At 49.0% G+C, this 20,293-nt stretch overlaps 1 protein-coding gene across 4 annotated transcripts in view; it reads left to right on the top strand.

The window, feature by feature from the left end:
* Nucleotides 1-5,760: 5,760 nt before the first annotated feature.
* Nucleotides 5,761-20,293, top strand: part of MOCS1 (molybdenum cofactor synthesis 1) — a 43,777-nt gene continuing 29,244 nt past the window's right edge. For 3 of the 4 annotated variants that reach the window (XM_086706772.1, XM_025925626.2, XM_086706774.1), the window contains exons 1-3: nt 5,761-5,969; nt 13,347-13,473; nt 14,873-15,040. In XM_086706772.1, the coding sequence (XP_086562898.1) occupies nt 5,847-5,969; nt 13,347-13,473; nt 14,873-15,040 (418 nt within the window). In that variant the 5' untranslated portion in view covers nt 5,761-5,846. Of the gene's footprint in view, nt 5,970-10,664; nt 10,773-13,346; nt 13,474-14,872; nt 15,041-20,293 lie in introns of those variants that run through there. The other variant, XM_086706773.1, reaches the window with a different exon arrangement.

The following is a 20,293-nucleotide window of genomic DNA, read 5'->3' as shown; positions in this document are numbered from 1 at the left end:
ATACAACGGAAGTGACAGGGATGAATAAAGGGAAGAGTTGTCAGGAGGAATGGAAAAGCCTGGATGATACATTAGGGCACAAGGGAATTTTGTTCCTTGGTAAGATTTTTACTGTTCTCTGTGGGATGGATAAACTTCTTTTCCCTTTGAAATTAGATGTGGCCACATGACTTGCTTGAAGCAGAGTGATGTGTGGCATTTCCAGGCAGAAGCTCTAATGGTAGGAGTGTTCCCTTTACCACCCTCTTTCCCTCTTGGTAATCACCAGTGTTATGTGTGAATACGATCTGCCCCATAAGCCTAGAGCCAAGGGTGAGGACGGCACTGATGAGGAACAATCTCCAGCTAACCCTTGCCGGACATGTAGCGCAAATGAGGAACATTTGTGGTTTTCAGCTACTGAGATGTTTGGGTTGTTTGTTATAACAGCACAATCTAGCCCATCATGACTGATACAGCTACTTCACTTGAAAGGCAAGTCAAAGATATGGAATGTACCATTTAGTGCTCATTTATTGGGAGTTTTCTGTGCATTAAACACTATGCCAGGTACTATGATTACGGCTGATTTAAATTTGGCACCAGCCGTCAAAGGGCTCATAGTGCAGAAGGGATATAAGTAAACTATGCCACTCCACCGTAATTGCCACTGTTAACAAAGGTGAATCTAGGGTACTTTGGTAAAGAGAAGTCCTTGAATCCTGAATAAGTCATGGAATCAGCAAGAAGCAGCATACTTAGCTGGAATTTATGAAGGAACATTTAACCAAAGAGACCATTTGTTAGATATGTGTAGGGTTAAAGTGGCCAACAGAGATGTTGAGCACCCATGACCATCAACAAGAAAGCCAGCCCTCCACCACCAAGCCTGAAGGAACAAGGGTTAGAAATGATGTTACTGGGCCTGGTGAGAGCTGGACTCATGGCATAGGGGCTGTATGACGCCAGCCAGAAAGACAGCAAATAGGAACAAATACTCTGACCTCTCTCCTTATGCTCTTCAACCTGCCTGTACCTCCTACAGATACTTCTGGAAACCAGAGACAAGGGTACGTGGGTGATGCTATCAAAGCAGTAGGTAGAGGACAGTCTCCTAGTAGTCAGAGCAGCGTGGGGAGTGTCAGGGAGTGCGTCTGGAGAAGCAAATGGAGAATATCCTGAACAAGAACCCCCCCCCCCAAAAGAAGTGTAACAATCATTTAGACACCATTTTCTCAAACTTTTAATTTCATTGCTTAATTAAAATGTCTATAGCAAAGCGGGTCCATAGCTACTGATGGGATAGGGGAGGGATTTGAAGGAGTATAGAGGTCTGGATACTTGAGACTCCTTTTACAAGAGAGGCAATGGACATATGGCCAAGAAATCCCATCTTGGATTTTTTGTTAAATAAAACTTATTTTTTCTGTGAACCTAAAACTGCTCTTAAATACACAGGAAGGTATAGAGATTTTCCATATACTTCCTGCCCCTACATATGCAAGCCTTCTCCACAATCAGCATCCTCCAGCAGAGTGGTACACTTGTTACAACTGATGAACCTGATGCATAATCACCCAAAGTCTATAGTTTACAACATGATTCATTCTAATGTATAATGATGTGTATCCATCATTATAACACCATGCAGAATAGTTTCACTGGCCTAAACATCTTCTGCACTCTGCCTTTTCATTCCTCCTGCCCCCAACCCCTGGCACACTGATCTCTTTACTGTCTCCATGATTTTGTCTTTTCCAGAAAGTCATGTAGTTGGAATCACAGTGTGTAGCCTTTTCAGATTGGCTTCTTTCACTAGGGTAATAGGCATTTAAGTTTCCTCTGTGTCTTTTCATGGCTTGATAGCTCATTTCTTTTTTGTGCTGAATAATATGCCGTTCTCTGGATGTACCACAGTTTATTTATCAATTCATCTCCTGAGGGACTTACTGGTTGCTTCCATGTTTTGTCCTGCATCTCTATGGGGGGCTAGGAGGGTGGAAGACAGGTGGAGAGAGAGGAGGAGAGGAGCTGGGAAGAAGTATCACCCAGCCAGGCAGAGAGCTGATCACTAGAGGTAAATTGTAAGTGGACGTTGCATCTTATTTTTCAAACTTAGCCTAAAAAGTTCTGTGGCATCACTTCCGCCATATTCTATTGGTTACAAAACCATTACAAACCTACCCAGATGCAAGCAGAGAATTAATTCCACTTCCTGATGAGGAAAGCAAAGTTCTAGAACAACACTGAGCAACACAGCAGCCACTAGTCACACGTGGCTGTTTACACTTAAATTAATGAAAACTAAAATTAGAAATGCAGTTCATCAGTCACACTACCCACATTTCAAGTTCTCAATAGCCATGTGAGGACTTGAAATGTTTCCATCATTACAGAAGGTCCTATTGGACAGCACTGCTGTGGACAAACATGTGAGACAGGAGATGTTATCATAGCTATCTTTCAAAGATACAATCTGCCATTGGACAGCACTTGGACAAACCAAATCGTATTTGGGAAGACAAACTAAAAATTGCACAATGACTCACATGATGTTGTACACAAAGGTTGGCAGTAACTGCTGCTGTTTACCTGGAAGAGGGGATAACTTGAGTTAAGGCTCTCAAATGAGAGGGTAGATGCATAGTCCCAGGGGCTAAAAATAGGGCCAATAGGAAGATATCTCCAGAAGGGTGATTTCAAAACATGTATTCTCCATCTTTCTAGTGTCATGGGTCTCTTTAAGCACATGATGAAAGCCACCTCTCCCTAGAAAAATATGCACATGTACCATATGATACACTCAAGTTCAGAGGTCCCTCCCAAATCCATCCATGGACTCTCCAGATCAGAGCCATACTCTAGGCTGTGAGCTCCTGGAGGTATTTCCTTATCCACAGTGAGTAGCAGTGTGTGTGGCCTGGATGACACTTCAGCACAGTATATCGACAGAAAGAGGCACATTTCTGCTCAATACAAGTAAGAATTTTAATAGGCAAAGAGGCTCTTAAGGGAAATAGGTAATGTCAGGAAATCAGAAAGTTTCCCAGCAGAAGTATCCATGTAGATTGCTGATTATGTAGAGAAGACTTCAGTGTGCAGGCTAAACTGAATAAGCCGTAAGATCTTGCACAGTGCTGGAGTTCCAAGGTTCTATAAAGAGTGACCAGGCCCAAGCACAGGAACAGTCATCTACAATTTGGATGAAGAGGGAAAAATCCAGAAAAGTTTCATGCAACTGGTGGCAGTTCAGATGGGCTGAAAGAGTAGGATTACTGTATGAGGACACAAGATGATATTTCGTGGCTCACTTAAAAGATTTAACATCCTTCAATTTAATTACCTCTAGTGATCTGGTTTCTGGCCAACTGCTAAACACTTATCTGCCTGTCCTACCAGCCTTCTCTCTCCACTTGTCTTCTGTCCCTCACTCCCTCCCCCGCCCCAAGAAGGATCCACAATGAAACACTCATATGGATTATCCAGGTGACTTCTACATGTCCTTCTAAGAAGGAGGCAGAGGGAAATTTAAGGCAGAAGAGAAACAGGCCATGGCATGGAAGCAGAGTCACAGAGAGGATGCTATGCTGCTGGCTTTGAAGATAAAGAAACGGACTATGAGCCAAGAAATACTGGTCTAGATGCTGGAAAAGACAAAGGGAACAGATTCATTCCTAGAGCCTCCATAGGGAGAGTGACTGGCATCTAGAACTATAAGAGAATACATTTTGCTTTAAGCTACCAAGTATGTGGTAGTTTGTCAAAGCAGTCATAAGAAACTAATAAAGCTGGGGACAGAGCTGATTAAGAACTAACACATAGAATCTCTGCTTCCTCCAAATTCTGAGGACTTGCTACTGGATCAAGTTCATTATGTCAGATGACCTCTTGCCTAAGGTTGAGTCCTCTCCTGGAAGTTCTTCAGGCCTCATACAGGTAGAGGGTGGGGGAAGTATCATCCTCACCTCCACACCCAGTTCCCCTGACAAAGCCACACATCAAATTTAGCAGGGGACAGAACTTGAATAGTCCTCGGTGGGCCTCAGGCCCTTTGCAAAATAGACTTCTGTCAGGTCTCTTTCAAACACACCCAGACACCCCCTCAGCCCTGCAATGTATTGTCTGAATTCTGAATAACGTAAGAAACTCACCCTGAGCCTGAGGCTAAAATCATCCCAGCTTTTCTGATAGTCTTGATGCATTTGTGCAAATCAGTAACAGTCAATTCTTTTTTTTTTTTAATTTTTTTTAACGTTTTATTTATTTTTGAGACAGAGAGAGACAGAGCATGAACGGGGGAGGGTCAGAGAGAGAGGGAGACACAGAATCGGAAGCAGGCTCCAGGCTCTGAGCCATCAGCCCAGAGCCCGACGCGGGGCTCGAACTCACGGACCGTGAGATCGTGACCTGATCTGAAGTCGGACGTTTAACCGACTGAGCCACCCAGGTGCCCCAACAGTCAATTCTTCAAGACCAGGAGACTAAGACCCTCATTTTCTAATATATACTTGGCAGCTAGAATGTTCCAGCCGATGTTTGATTCTTAAAATTCCATAGCCATGGGGTTTTGGATATAACAGATAGGCTAGTTTGAACATAATCATTCTCAGTATATACGTTCATTGTTGAGTGTGTTACCGTGCAAAATCTTTTAAGACTATAGCTCTTTGTTTTTTGAGAGAGAGAAAGAGGTTCCCCCACAACTAGCCCCATTCCTGATGTACATTGTATCTTGACCTTCGGAATGAGACTGTGCTGGGTCAAACCCCAGTTTTTCCACCTATCAACTGTGTGCCTTTGGGAAAATTAACCTCTCTAAGCCTCGCTTTCCTCAGTTGCAAAATCCACATTCTAATTGCAGGATTATTGTAAGTATTAAATGATGCCTGGAATAGTGCATGGTGTGTAAGGAAGCATTCCAAAATTGATATCCGCTCATTCTATGACTTCTTCCCATATACTCCTTTTTTTTCTTTTTTTTTAAACAGAGAGGCCAAGATTGTTAATGTCGTTTGGGGGCACAACTGGAAAAGTGTATCTTTAAAGAGAGCAGACTGGGGCGCCTGGGTGGCTCAGTGGGTTGGGCGTCCGACTTCAGCTCAGGTCACGATCTCGCGGTCCGTGAGTTCAAGCCCCACATTGGGCTCTGGGCTGATGGCTCAGAGCCTGGAGCCTGCTTCTGATTCTGTGTCTCCCTCTCTCTCTGACCCTCCCCCCGTTCATGCTCTGTCTCTCTCTGTCTCAAAAATAAATAAACATTAAAAAAAAATTAAAAAAAAAAATAGAGCAGACCAGCCTTCAACCAGGGCCTAGACTACCTTCAAGGGACTGAGATAAGTCATAAATCATAAATGTGCAGGGTCAGATCTTGTTTTTATATAAAATATTATTTTGTTCATCATGGAATTTTTTTTTTTTAGCATTGATTCGTTTAAAAAATACTGCATTAAATATTATTTATCTTGATAACTTACTTTTTTGGCATGTGCTTAAATTTTGTGCCCAAGGCAATGCTTCATTCATCTGGCCCTAGTCCTGCCCTACCTACAGCAGTTTGTGCTAGTCACACCACCGCTTAGGTCCTGGACTGGCTGGCGCAGGCCAAGAAGCCTGTAGAAAGACACGGGAACTTCTGCTGACTTTTAACTCGCGCTTTCCAAGCCCTAGAAGGCTTGCACAGGCCAGGAAAGGTGCGCAGGAGTGGACTACAACTCCCAGGAGGCCGCGCCGTGCGGCGCCCTCGGCCGATTGGCTGCGTGGGCCCCGCCCCCGCTCCGCCCCTGCCTCGAGGACCCCGGCAGCGAGCCCAGGGCTAGTGCGCTCTGAAGCCTACTACCCAGTGGAGACTCGCCCGGCCGACAGGCTTCATGGCGGCGAGGCCAGTGTCCCGGATGCTGCAGCGGGTGCTGAGGTCCAGCGTCCGGAGCTGCAGCTCGGGGGCTCCAGTGACGCAGCACCGCCCGGGGGAGCCCTCCCAAACTGCGGTGGAGGTGAGCCCGCCCGCATCCACACCTTCCCCGCGGAGGGCGCCCCGGCCAGCTGTCCCTTAGCCCGAGAAACACCCAGGCTGGGCCGCAGAGGCCGCTTCTGGGAGGGACCCCCTCCACGCTTAATTGGGGGTGGGGAGAGGAGCGGAGAAATGCTCTCTGAACTGCCTAGTCTCACCGGCTACCCCAGGGTGGGGGCGCTCCTTGGGGTGCTGTTTAACCACCTCCCTGCCCATCTAGCCATGGAACCCCCTTCCAGGTAAGCCAGAGATGAGGGAGCAGGCAGTTAGGGCTCTGCGTCCACTGAGTTGTTATGAGTGCCCTTCTCAGCCCTGCCTCACCCACCCTGTTTTTTGAACGTTTTGCTCGCTTCCCCTCAGTGGGGGTTGTCTGCGTGCGCTCAGGTGTTCTTGTGTGACACCCTGCTTCATAGTGTGACACTGGCTAAAAATGTCACCTTGGTGCCGCCAGTAGTCAGTTGTCACTTCTGTAGTCACAGGGCTCTGGGACTTGTCCTTCACTGACTCTTTCAGTTTCATCCTCCTGTCCCTTAGGAGGGCTCAGCCTCGTTCTGGAGCAGAATGGAGCGAGATCCTCTTCCAGGCTGAGAATCCCAGTTTTCCTTAAGGTTTGGGAGCGGCCCTTGCAGTCATTCACATCACCCCACAGAATGATTCATGTCCTAACAAGTTTTAAGTCCGGTGTTGTTTTTTTGCCCATGTGCTCGGGGAATACTTTGGAGAGAAGCAGGTCTTTTTCATTTGGTGAAACCTCTTTTCTGGACTCATCCAGTCATTCTTTTCCCATCCCCTAGCGGGAGGCTTCATGTCCTGGGAATCATCAGCTCATGTCCCTCCACACCACTGCCCCTGTGGCTTAATGAGGGGGAGCGCCCCAGCCTAACTTGCTTTCCCCCAAGTCTGAGCCCTCCTGGAATCCTCAAATAATCAGGGCTCCTTGCTGGGAAGTGAAGTTTTTCAGTATCCTTGAACTCCCAGCTTCCCTGAGGGAAGAAGAGGAAAGCAAAGATTGCTGAGAAACCTTTAAAGAATTCAGGAAAAGGGAAGTTTCTTCTCCTTCCTGCCCTTAATTTCCTTGGTGCCCCTCAGAAGAGGACCCATGCTAAGTGACTTCATACGTGGTCTCTTTTAGTCCTCTCGGTAAACCATGTGAGGTCAGGAGTTTGCATTTTCAGGTGAGGGCTCCCTGAAGTTAACTTCCCTGGAGTCACAGAGCTGAAAAGTAAGGGGGCAGGAACTCAAGCTCTAGCACCTGTGCCCTTGCCTCTTCCTTGCAGGGAGGGGAGGGTGAGAGGCTCTCCCGCCCTTTCCTTTACCCTATAAGGGGAGGTAGAATTAGGTTAAGAACACAGACTCTGGAGCAGAATGCCAGGGCTGGAAGGAATCCCAGCCCTACCCCTTAGTAGGTATCTGAACTTCAGCAGGTCCTTTCACCTCTCAGTGTCTCAGCCTTATCATTTGTAAAATGGGAATAAGGGTCTACTTCCTAGGGTGGTTATAGTTAAAAAAGTTAATATGTGTACTTAGAACAAAGCCTGACACACCTAAGTGTTGTGTTAGGTACGTATTTGTTTTAATTATTGTTAACCTTGCTGCCATTGGCTCATGCTGTGTCCCATTAGTCCCCTCCCACTGGACACTCAGGGTGGCCATTCTGTCCACTACTTGGTCGTAGACCTCCTATGCTGGACATTCCCCACTAGGGTTATTCTCAGCAGGCAGGTCGCTCCTCAAATGTTGGGTGCTCCCCCGCCTTTCTGCATGGTGCATAACCCAGTACTCTGCAGGCAGTAGAGTCAGATATTTTTGGCTGTTTGAAACCCAGCTAGTGAGGGGACATGTGGAATAGTAGAACACTGGACAGGGAGCCCCAGGTTTTCACCTTCACTCTGCCTCCAATTTCACTTGGCTTCTGGGGCTGTCCTTTCCCCTCTCTACACGTCTTTAAAACCAGAGCGTTGGGGCACCTGGGTGGCGCAGGCAGTTAAGCTTTCGGCTCAGGCCATGATCTCACAGTCATGGGATTGAGCCCATGTCGGGCTCTGCACTGACAGCGTGGAGCCTGCTTGGGATTCTCTCTGTGTCTCTCTCTAAATAAATAAATAAACATAAAAAAAAAAAAAGAACAAAAAAACAGAGGGTTGGAGCAGCCCATCTTTATGCAGTGGGGAAGGGCACAGAATGTCTTTAAGAAAATCTCAGAGGTGAGGCAAGTCTGGAGATACATACCATCAGCCTATTCACAGAGCTGCCAGTTGGCAAGAGTAGGAGTGGGGCATTGGGAATCCCTGTCCCTGCGTCCCTTCCTGCAGGGCACCTTTCCCTGTACCCTGACAGGTGCCAGGAAAGACAGAGGGAAAGGCCACTGAGTGCTGTCTGTGTGCCAGGATGTGGGTGTCAGAGAGGGGTGAGGTGTGCAGTGAGAGCTGGCTGGGAGGACAGCAGAAAGTGGGCCTTCATCTTAGTCCCAGGACAGTCAATTGAACAGCATCTACAGGTGGAAAGGGGAGATGGTGGAGTGTGGGTAAAGTGGGCAGGTGGGTAGGGGAGACACAGCTACCTGCTGTCCTGATTGGGGTGGCCCGGACCACCTTCTCTACAGGGCCTACCCTGGCCTGGAAGCACTCCACCCCTCTTTCTTCCTCCCAGGCTCCTTGCAGACGTTGGGGCCACAAGGAGCTCGCCTCAGGTCCTGGGCCTGCTGCCTTGGCAGAAACAGGGCAGAGGGTGAAGCAAGGCAGAGGCACCCCGCTTTTCAGAGGGCCAAAAAAGACCAAATGTTGGAGAGGGTGTTGTGCAGGAAGGAAGTGGGTGTAGGAGAAGATAGAAGGGGACAGCAGGGCCTGGGGCAGTGGCACACGATGGGAAAGAACTTTAAGGGGTTATCTTGAGTTCCAGTCTTTCCTTCGGAAACTTTGTTTCAATGAAGTGTGACTATCTGAGCCAGGAGCCATAGGTGTAAAAACCTCACACTTAAGGGGGAGATGGAGGGAGGGGGGAGGATCCAGACCTGGGACTAGGCACCTTGCTAGGTCTTCTTGTTTTTTGGTTTTGGTTTTGGGTTGGGTTTGTTTTTTTGTTTGTTTGTTTCTTTGATTTTTGTGGTTTTTGTTTTTTGTTTTTTGTTTTAGAAAAAAATTTTTAAGTTTATTTTGGGAGAAACAGAGACAGTGTGAGTGGGGGAGGGGCAGAGAGAGGGAGCCAGAGAATCCCAAGCAGGCTCCATACTACTGTCAGCACAGCGCCCTACTGGGGCTCGAACCCACAAAACCGTGAGATCATGACCTGAGCCGAAACCGAGAATTGGATGCTTAACTGACTGAGCCCCTCCCAGATGCCCCTAGGTTTTCTTGTTTAATAGAGATTAATTTTGAGGCACCCCTGGTATGCATCATCCCAAATAGCAGGGATCCCAAATCAGCGCCACTGATATTTGAGTTCTTTTTCTCCTGAATAACCCTGCATATTGTATTCTAGAGCTCTTTGGGGTCTGGCCTTTATCATTCAAACCAAATGCCCAAAGTTAGTGATTACCTCAAGGGCAGCCTCTGTCCCTTAACTAACTCCTTTGTACCATCCTTCTCCACCCCACCCCACCCCACCCCAATCCAATCTGCAGAGGGTAGGTGGACAAGATACAACCTATGGCAGGCTGCCTGGTGCGTGGTCACCTGCACTTGTATCCGTGGTCCTGGAGGAGCCTAGACCCCACTTGCCTTGCTTTGGATGATGGAACAACAGGTCTGAAACCCCAGCTTTGGCCCATCTGCCATTAAGTAGGGTGGACCCTTGCAGGACCAGGGAAGCTGACAAGAGCAAGAAAACTAGTCCCAGCACACACAGCTGGTGCTTCTCCACAAATATTTGTTTCATGGGTCAATATATGTAAGTAGGAATTATATTAAGAAAATGGTAGCGATCACTTATTGAATACCTGCTGTGTGCCAGGAACTCCTGCAACTGAGTTAGGTAGAATTATTTTGCACCCTTGATGGGAGAGGAAAGTAAGGCCTAAAGAATTTCGGTGATTTGCTCTATGGCTCGTTAGTAATAAAGCCAGTCTTGTAATTCAGGTTTATCTACTCCCAGAGCCTCTGCTCAGAACCAGCAAGTACCCCTGGATTAAAATAGCTCTCCAACCTGGTGTTGCTGGGCCAGTGGTTCTCAGCCAAGCTACAGAGCAAAGAGCTGACACATGAAAAAAAATGAAAAGCCAGGGCCCCATCTCAGAGCAATTGAGTCGGGATCTTTGGAGTGGGGCTCTGGCATCCGTGCTTCTTAGAAGCACTCCTGGCTGTTTAGATGTGCAGAGTTGAGAGCTGCTGTACTTGGCAAAAACCATTTTGACAGTAGAGACCAGCCTGGAAATCAATGACCCCAGCGTGACCGGCTTCGCATACACCACCTTTCTCTTCTGATTAAGCACCAGCCTGTTTGTTCATCGACACAGTGGCTTACTGTATAGACGCTGGGATACTGAATCAGGCAGGAGGGCTTCCCACACTGGGGAAGCAACCTGGTCCAGGCTGGGGTCCTGAGAATATGAGCAGCTAAGGGCCTTCTGCTCCTTCTCACTTGTCCTGGGGGAGAGGCATCACTGTCCGCCCTGCCCGGTAATGCCCTCTGGGTCCAGGGCTCCTCTGAGTGGTGCTGATGTTTTTTCCTCCAGGGGGTTTAAAGGAAAGGGAAAAACAGAAGATTGAAAGTAGGACATGCAGTGTTGCAGGAGAGAAGAGGCAGGGATGGGGCTTGTTAACATCAAAGAAGAGTTTGCAAGCCTGGCTGGGTGAGAGACTGTGGGGGGCAGGGTGGGGGTGGGGTGGGGAGGGAGGTTGGTACTGGCAGTACAGAGTCTGAATGAATCTAGATAAAGTCACCCCAGGTCTCAGCAGTGAAATCTGGCTGCCCCTCCCAGGGCCACAACAGAGTGCCTGATTCCATCCTCCACTGCTCCTTGACTCTGTTTGCTCCCCAGTTTCCGCTGAGTCACGCTCCTTGGTCCTCTCACTTGCTTCCCAATTCCTTTCCTCACCCAGCCACCAACCCCCAATATGTTAAGATTAGGGTGAGGGCGACTAGGGAGGGGGTGGCTTCTGGGCTGATGAACAGATTTCTGAATTGCAAATAGCTGTTGATGAAGAATTGGGTGCCAGACTTCCAGGCATCTGATCTCTTGGACTTAAGGCCTCTGGGGCTCTTGACTTTGTAGTGGCCTCTGCTCCACCCCCAAGGCTACTGGTGGAAAGGCAGGTGAGTAGGAAGTGAGTAGGTGAATAGGAAGGTGGGAAGTCTTGTTAGGATTGTAGCAGACAGCAGTTCAGAGAAGTGACTATTGCTTGCTTGTCATGGGACCATGAGCAGGGTTTCTTGGAGGATGGGCACCGGGGGCGTGGGGGCAGAGACACTGGCCTTGGGGTGGGCAGAGTGAGGTCACTTTTACAGACCCAGGAATGTCCTGGAAGCACCCTCGCATACTTTCACTCAGGTGTAAGTATGTGAGTCAGTGGTCCTTGACCTTCTATCTCCTGAATTGGTGGCCCTTGACCCTGGCTATATGTTAGAACCACCTAGAGAGACTAAAAACAAGTGCTCAGAGATCCAAATTCAGTTGGTCTCCAGTGGAAGTTTTTTCTTAAGCTGCCAGGTGGTTCTAACGTGCAGCCAGGGCCCAGAAGGTCACTGAAGTAAATGTTCCTTCTTGCTGGGTGCAGGCGAATGGTTACCCTGGGCCTCAGGGGGGCCTGAGGCCTTCTGCTGTCTTAGGTTACAAGATCGTGATAATCCTAGGCATTTATCTGTCAGCTACCTGACCCCCCTCCCTTCGCTTACCTGAGCACATAGCTGTGTTCTTATTTTACAACTGGGAAAACAGGCTTGGAGAAGTTAGGGAGCTTTCTCAGGGTGTCAGGTCACACCTGGCCCAGAAACCAGGGGTGCTTGCTCCCCAGTGCAGATCCCTGTCCATAGACCTCATGAATGACCACCACGGTCACGATTTCCTTGTTGTAAAGATTCTAAAGAAAGGACTTTTCCCCACCCTGTGCACCGTCCTGTGTGCCTTCCCAGATTTGCCCTTTGCAGTCAGAGGGAATATTGAGAACTTAGACTCAAACGACCTGGATTTGAATCCTGGGCCTGCCAATGCTGTTCTTGAACTCCATCCCAGCTTCACTTGTAGTAATCCCTTGTGGGGGTAGGTGTGGGAATTGAGCAGAGAGAGTTCTTTGGACACTTTGAGATCATTTGTAAATGTTCCTTCTATGGAGCAGCTATCTCATCAGCATCTGTCATGACCTAGGGTTGTGCTTTCAACGCAGGAGATAAGACCAAATCAGGCTTGGGAAAAGAGTGAGGTTGGCTGCCTCCTTTCTCTCTCCAGGAGGATTTGGGCCTTGCAGGGAGCATCTAGCAATCTCCTCCCTCTTAGTTCCGAGCCAGTGGGTGCATAGTGGTTCCTCCCAGCAGTGGGTGGGGTAGAGGATGAAGACTGGAGTAATCTCTGCAGGGGGTTAGTGGGTGATCATCCCAGCCCCTCCATTGTGCCTTCCTAGAGGCTGGTGGCCTCATTGCTTCTGCAGGCCTCCTTGGTTCTGCTGTCTTTGCCCCAAAAGCCTTCTGCATGAGGGGAGACCTCCCCTCTCCAGCTGTCTGTAGTCCTCAGCTGCTCCTGGTGGCTTGGCCTGTTGGGCCCTCCTGGGCAGTGGCAAGGCCCCAGGGAGCCCAGCCGACAGGGGAGTGGTTATGGAGAAGCAACTCGTGTGACACCCACCCCTCAGAGTTAATGAGTTTGCTTTGAGCTCCTTCTGTCTCCCATTGCAGAGGTAAGGAATAGGAGGTCTGGGTTGCAGAAGTGGCTCCCCATGTCCCAGGCGGTGCAGTGGCAGCAGCCCAGGCCACCATCCCTCCTGGTTCCCCACCTCTTCTCCTCCGTTCTGGACATGCTTGCCAGTTGGCATAGTTGCCGGATACTGAGTGGCTCATTCTCTCCCGCTGGCTTGTCCAGGAAATACTGGGGATGTTTGTTCCTGGACAGGCCTCCTTTGAAGGAGGGCATGGGCTGTAAGGTGGTGACAGGGAGAGAAAGGGGGCAGGGCAGTTTTGTCCCTATAGAGTTCCCGTGCCCTAGGGCTGAGTTGGAGCCTGGGGGACAGGTCCTTCCCTGCAGGCCTGTTTCCCAATCTGTGAGTGAGGGGGAGAAACCCCACGCCCCCAGGACTGCAGGACCCACACAGATGTCAGAGATGAGGGTGGGGGAGGGAATGGCTGATGGGAGGGGGGCTTCTGTCCCCAGGCAGGCTCTCCTCTCCCCTCTCCCCTAGCCCGGTCAGAGGCCCACATTTACTCTGGTCGGGCATTGCAGGAGCTGTCCAGACGGAGACAGTTCCTGAGAGAGCACGCGGCCCCCTTCTCCGCCTTCCTCACTGACAGCTTCGGCCGGCAACACAGCTACCTGCGAATCTCCCTCACCGAGAAGTGCAACCTCAGATGTGAGTCATCTTCCTGGGCTCCTGTCCCCTGCTGAGGCAGCTTCTGAACTCTCCCCAGGCCCAAGAATCCTCCTCAACCCTCCCCATTCCTCTTACCAGCCTCTCTGCCCACCCACCTTCCCTGCTTGCCAGGTGGGGTTGCGAGACAAGATGGGGGTCGGGTCAAGGTTGAGTTTTATGATCCTGGGAGCTGGCTTCTATTTGGGACTGGACTTGAGAACAGAATTATAATTGAGATTGGACCTAAGTCTCACTCTTCAGGACTCTTTCCCCTTCCCTCCTGTTTCACATGTTCCTGAAGTTCAGGACGTGGCCAGGGGCAGGCGTGGGGCTCCTGGACACCATAAACACGTGAAGTACAGCAGTGCCCATGGCCAGCACTGCCAGCTATAGAGACACCCCAGTCCCATGACAGAAGTTGTCTGGGGCCAGGCAGATACACAGAGTATTCATTTCATAATTGTTTGCGGAGTGCTCTGGGGGTGTGGCCACTGCTGGGGGGACTTCCAAAGTTTGTTTGTCCTTCCCTCCCTCTCTCCCCCCTCCTGCTTTCCATGGTAGCTCCCAATACCAATGTTTTTATTTCATGGCCCAATAAATACATGTGTATACATGTATAGTAAACGTTTAACCAAACAATACTCACTGCATGCAGTCCTGATGTTCTGATATTCTTTACCTGTTCTGTTCTATCTTAAAAGACCAATTCTGGACCCTTCACTAATTTGACTAAATGATTCTGTGACAGCTCTTGACCCAATCCTTGACAAGACTCCCACAGGAGCTGATGGGGGATGATGCACCCTTACCTGCCCCTGCTACCTCACCCTGAACAAGTAGTACCTCAGTTTTCCAACCTGTGTAACGGGGCTGATAACCTGAAATAGATAAGCTGGATATGCGAATGCCTGTCACTGTAGAGGAGAGTGACTTCTAACAGGTCAGAGAGTACCTCCCAGCCTGTTTCACCTCGTGACCCAAACATGAAGGGGTAACTGCCCAACCAGATAAAATGAAAGAGGGTGAACAGCACCAGAAGGAATGGGCCCAGGGCCCTGGCCTTCCAGGCAGACCCTGCCCAGCCACCTCACGCACTGAGAGAATCGTCATCTTGTCGTCCCCCACTTCAGGCCGGGCTCTGCTCTCTGCCTGCTTCATCCTCTTTAATCCATACCCTCAGCTTCTCCTCTGAGGGAAGAGGGGGTGTTGACATGTTACAGATAAGAAACGTGAGGCCCAGAGAGAGTCTGTAGGGTCTGTACTAGCTCATATTTGGCAAGGTTGCTCCTCACCATCCAGGAGTGACTTCTGGCCTGGTCATGGAGTGGGGGTCTGGAGGCGCCGTGGGCCCAACCTCTGTGGTCACATCCTACCTCCACATCCCCTCCGTTCCCCTCAGGTCAGTACTGCATGCCTGAGGAGGGCGTCCCACTGACCCCCAAGGCTGACCTGCTGACCACAGAGGAGATCCTGACCCTTGCCCGGCTCTTTGTGAAAGAAGGCGTAGACAAGATCCGGCTTACTGGGGGAGAGCCGCTCATTCGGCCGGATGTGGTGGACATTGTGGGTGAGTTTTTCCAAAGCTGTGACCACTTCTTGCAATGCTTGCCTCATCTTGCTGGACTTCAGTATTCATAATCGGCAGCTGACATCCGTTCAAAGCATAATGCTCACTTAACCCTACCACCTTCTGAGATGGCTACCTTTATGATTCCTATTTTCTTAGAAAATGAGGCACAGAAGTCCAGGCACAGAAGTCCAGTATTTGCTCAGTGTTACCAAGTGGGTAAGTGCCAGAACCCAGTGACTTGCTGTCACATTTAGACTGAAGTCCTCACCAGGGCCCTGAGGCCCATGTGGTCTGGCTCCGGCTGACCTCTGAGACTTCTTGCTCACCCCTTGGCCTCTATTCCCACCACTGGGCCTTTGCCCTTGCTCTTTTTTGGGAGCACAGCGTTCACTGCTTGCCTCATTCATGTCTCTGCTCACATGGGATCTCCTTGGAGAGGACTCCTTGACCACTGTCTCTAAAGTATGTCCCCACATACACACCCCAGCTACCCTCTGTCCCAGAAGTCGGTAAGCTAGAGCCCACAGGCCTAATCTGGGCTACCGCCTGTTTATGTATGGCCTGCAGGCTGAGAGTGGGGTTTTATATTTGAGTGCTTGAAAAAAAGTCAAAAGCAGAATAGCGTTTTGTGACACATGGAAATTACATGAAATCTTAAATTCACTGTTTGTTAATAAAGTTTTATTGGGACATAGCTGCTCATTTACATATCTCCCAGGGCTGTTTTTGCAGAGTTGAATAGGTGCTACAGAAGACCAGGTGGCCAGCAAAGCCAGAAATATTTACTGTCACGCCTTTTGCAGAAAAAGTGTGGCAACACCTACTCGATCCCCTCATCCTACCTTATTTTTTCTTCTCAGCATTTGTCTCATCCAGTGTTATGTTACTTGGTTGTCTGTTTATGTCTCCTTTGTATTGGCTTGCCCTCCCTTTAACCGACATGAGACCTCTCAGGGAACTGAGGCAGGTTTTATGCCTAGCACCTGGGAACGTGCCTGACATGTAGCTGGTGCTGGCCAGCGCTTATTGGTTTGGAGTATGATCTCTGAAGTAGGACATACCTGCGTGTAAGTGTTGGCTGTGCCTCTTACTAGCAGCATAGCTTTGGGCAGCTTGTAAAGTCCATTCGAAGCCTCCAGGAGGGGATGAGGTTGACCTGAGGAGGAAGTGAGCAGGAAATGCCCAGCGCGTGGCAAGTACTCTGAAAGGGGTCACACTGGAGGCCCTCTTGCCATGTGCTACTTCTAAGCCCCGGCATCAGGCAGAGAGAGATCTTTGCTTATGTGCTTCTAGATGACCAAATCAGAGGAAAATAAGGTTCTGTGTTCTTGATTGCCACACCCCCACTCTTGCTGCTCTGGATCGGGTCTCCCAGGCCTCCGTTCTCTGCCTTATTCACTGGTTCAGTGACTGTTCTCTGGAGCCTCATGTGCCCGATACTGTGCTGGGGGCACAAAGGTGAATGAACTGCAGGCCCTGCCACTGAGGACCCACAACCCGTTGGTGGAAACAGCCACTGGGGCCAACTTTCCGAGAAGGACAGAGCAAGGGGAGCCCAGGAGTTGTGGAAGCCCAAAGGAGGTGCCCCTGTCAGCCTTTTCTTCCCTCCTTCCCCATGGCCAGTTGACTTCAGCCTGTACTGGTCGCGTGACCTGGGATCCTGCCATCATTCCTCTGCTGGATGAGCTGGCCCAGGGGAGCTGACCCCCTGTTCCAGGTGGCTCCTCAGAGCTGAAAACAGACTGGGTTCCAGGAAAGGACTGAACCTGCTGAACCCAGCTGACTGCCAGGCCCAGCCCCCTCATTCGGGCCACACCATCTGCCCTCTGGCACGGGTTCCATCTTAAACCCCTGTGTTCCGTGCCAGGGCCTGTGGGAGAGCAGAGGGGGTGGGGATCCCTGCGGGTTGGAGAGGGATGACTGAGTACAGACATGGGGACACAGGTCCTTCCATGGAAGCCGCTGACCTGCGCGGAGGGAAGAATGGAAGCCAGGAAAGTTGAAAGCCCTGCTCCCACTCTGCCACTGCCCAGCCTTGTGAACTCATGCAGATTCCTTCCCCACCCTGGGCCTCAGTGTCCTTATCTGTGCACTGACCACTTCAGGGGTCTTTCCTGCTATAATGGCCCGTGGTTATTGGTCCTGCATGGGGTGGGTAAGAGTTGATCAGCACATGGACGCTAGGTAGGACAAGGCCCTGGCTGCAGTGCCCTGCTGAGGAGGATTTACCTCCCACCCCCAAGGGTATGGGTGGCCGGGGAAAGACAGCTCTCTCCTTACCCCCCACAGTGCTCCAAAATATGGCAGCTGCAAGGCCTCGGATTGCTCTGGTGCTACACTTGGTAACACTTTGACATCTCTCAGCCAAGCTCCTTCGGTCTTCCCCAGAGGTACTTCCTCAGAGCACTGGGTGCTGGTGGGGAAGCAGGGCTGCGGGAGGGGAGGGAATAGCAATCAGAGCAGGGTTGCTCACCAACACTTGTCCCCACGCTACCAGGCGAGAATATCAAGGGGCGCAGAGTGAAAGTGGTCACGGGTTTGTCAGAGCCTGCTGCTGTCCTGACCACTTCAGACCCCTGCAGAACTGGTGCTGCAGAACTCCCCATGGGGAGACCGCCCAGCCCGCTCCGGCTCCCCATTTGCGATTGCCGTGATCCCCCGGTGCCAGCCCCGGACTGCCGGGTACTTCTCCCACCCGGCTTGTGTGGGAACGAGTTCCGCACGCTTTCTTTGCAGCTGAGCTGTTGTGAGCAGTACTGCCCAACAGAACTTCTCCAGACGATGCAAGTGTTATATATCGATCAGAGTTGTGTGATGCGGTAGCTAGTACTCACACGGAGCCTTGGGCCCTTGGCGTGAAGCTCTTGTGACTCAGAAACTGAATTGGTAACTTTATTACACTTTAAGTAGTTGAAATAGCCACACGTGGCCAGCAGCTACCATGTCAAAGCGAAGGTTGGGGATTTTTGTATCTATCATTCCCTATCTCATTTTGTTTTCAGTTTGTTTAGTTATTTAGGAGAGAGAGAGAGAGAATGAGTGCATGAGCAGGGGAGGGGCAGAGAGAGAGGAAGAATCTCAAGCAGGCTCCACACAGCCTGACACAGGGCTTGATCACGAACCTCAAGATCATGACCTGAGCCCAAAGCAAGAGTCAGACGCTCATCCAGCTGAGCCACCAGGCATCCCACCTAAATGAGATACAGTGTTTTTGGACTTTATAAGGATCCTGCAGATCATGTCTTTCAAGTCACACTCTTTCAGTGCAAACCACACTTCATACACATCATCCTGAGTTGCAGTTTGTTCCTATTCTCTGCTGTTCCATTGTGTGAATATAGCACACTTTATCTGGTTAGTGAGCATTTGGGCTGTCTCCAGGGTTTTGGTGTTCTAAACAGTGCTACTTTAAATATTTTTATTCTCGTTCACGCGTCCCGGTATGTATTTCCTGTAGGAGTGGGATTGCAGCCTTGTAGAATGGGTAAATGGTTAACTTTGGAAAGCAATTTGTTCTTACCTTTCAAAGTAATTATATGCCAGTTTCCTCTCGACCTAAGAGAGCCTTTTGAACCACATCCTCCTCGGCACTCAGTGTGCCTATTCTGGATTTTTGCCAGTTGAATGAGGATGAAATGGTATTTTATTTGGTCTCCATTTGTATTTCCCTGTTTAAGAGTGAGGTCAGGCATCTCTTCATATGTTTTTCAGCCAAAAATATCTTTTGTGTAATACCACATCTTGTCTTCTGCCCATATTTCTGTCTGGTTGTTTGTTTTCATATTGGTTTGGTAAAAGTTCATTACATATGTTGCAAATGTCTTCTTCCAGCTTGAAAAAATAAACAACATTTTTTGTGTGACAATTCTGTTGATCAATCGGCGTTCATAAATGGATCAGTTTTGTCCTTTATGGTTAGCGCTTTTTTTAGGTCTTTTTAATAAAACACCTTGACCAAGGTCAGAAAAATTATACCTTTGTTTCCACTAAAACAGTTGAAGTTTTGTCTTTTGCATTTAAGTCCTAAGTTCATCTGTGGTTGATTTTTGGGAAATCAATTTCATTTTTTTCCCATGTGATAACCATTCTCTCTAGTTCTTTTTTGTTGAAGCCTCTGCTTCCTCTAGAAATCTAGCATGTGCGTCCTGGTGTGTTTTGGGTGCTGTTCTGTTGGTTAGGATCTCTACCTTTATGCCAATATCATACAGTCTTAATCACTGTAGCTTCTTAATATATCCATTATCTGGTAGAGAAAGTTCTTTTTTTTTTTTCTTTTTTTTTTTTTTTTCTGCAGCAGTGCTTCAGCTATGCTTCTGTCCGTGGAAATTTTAGAATCAGCTTAGCGAATTCCATGGAGAATTCTGTTGGGATTTTTTTTTTCCTTTTTTTGTGTGTGAAGATACACATAACATAACATGTATTATCATAACCATTTTTAAGTGGACAGTTCAATGGCATTAAGTACATTCACACTGTTCTGCACCATCCCCACCATTCATCTCCAGAACTCTTTTCATCTTGTAAGTCTGAAACTTGGTATCCATTAAACAATAACTCTCTCTTCACTCCTCTCAGCCCTTGGCAACCACCATTTTACTTTGTCTTTATGATCCGGGCTACCCTAAGAACTTCATTTAAGTGGGATCATGCCGTATTTGTCTTTTTGTGTGTCTGGCTTATTTCATTTAGCATAACGCCCCTCAAGGTTCATCCGTGTTATAGCATCTTGCAGAATTTCTTTTTATTTTAGAGAATGAGTGAGTTGGGAGAGGGGCAGGGGGGGCGGAGAGAGAATCTTAAGCAGGCTCCACGCTCAACATGGAGCCCGATGTGGGGCTCGATCCCACAACCCTGAGATCATGACCTGAGCCAAAACCAAGAGTCGGATGTTCAATTGACTGAGCTACCCAGGCGCCCTGCAGAATTTCTTTTTAAAGTTGAATAATATTTCACATATGTTATATACCATGTTTTGGTAGTCCATTCATTGGTCAACTTGGTTTGTTTCCACCGTAATGCTGTTATGAACGTGGGTGTAGAAATGTCTCTTTGAAACTCTGCTTTTAATAAGATAGTGGAAGTGGAATTGCTGGGTCATATGGTAATTCTATATTTTTTAATGTTTGTATTTATTTATTTTAAGAGAGAGAGCGTGAGTGTGTGCAGAGGGAGGGGCAAAGACAGCAGGAGAGAGAATCCCAAGCAGGCTCTGCCCTGTCAGCGCAGAGCCTCACATGGGGCTCGATTCCA

The sequence above is a fragment of the Puma concolor genome, chromosome B2, assembly GCF_028749965.1.
Source record: "Puma concolor isolate L17-30 chromosome B2, mPumCon1.1.hap2, whole genome shotgun sequence".
In the NCBI taxonomy this organism is placed as follows: domain Eukaryota; kingdom Metazoa; phylum Chordata; class Mammalia; order Carnivora; family Felidae; genus Puma; species Puma concolor.
Note: the sequence above shows the minus strand (reverse complement) of the source record. Positions and strands in the feature narration are given on the sequence as shown.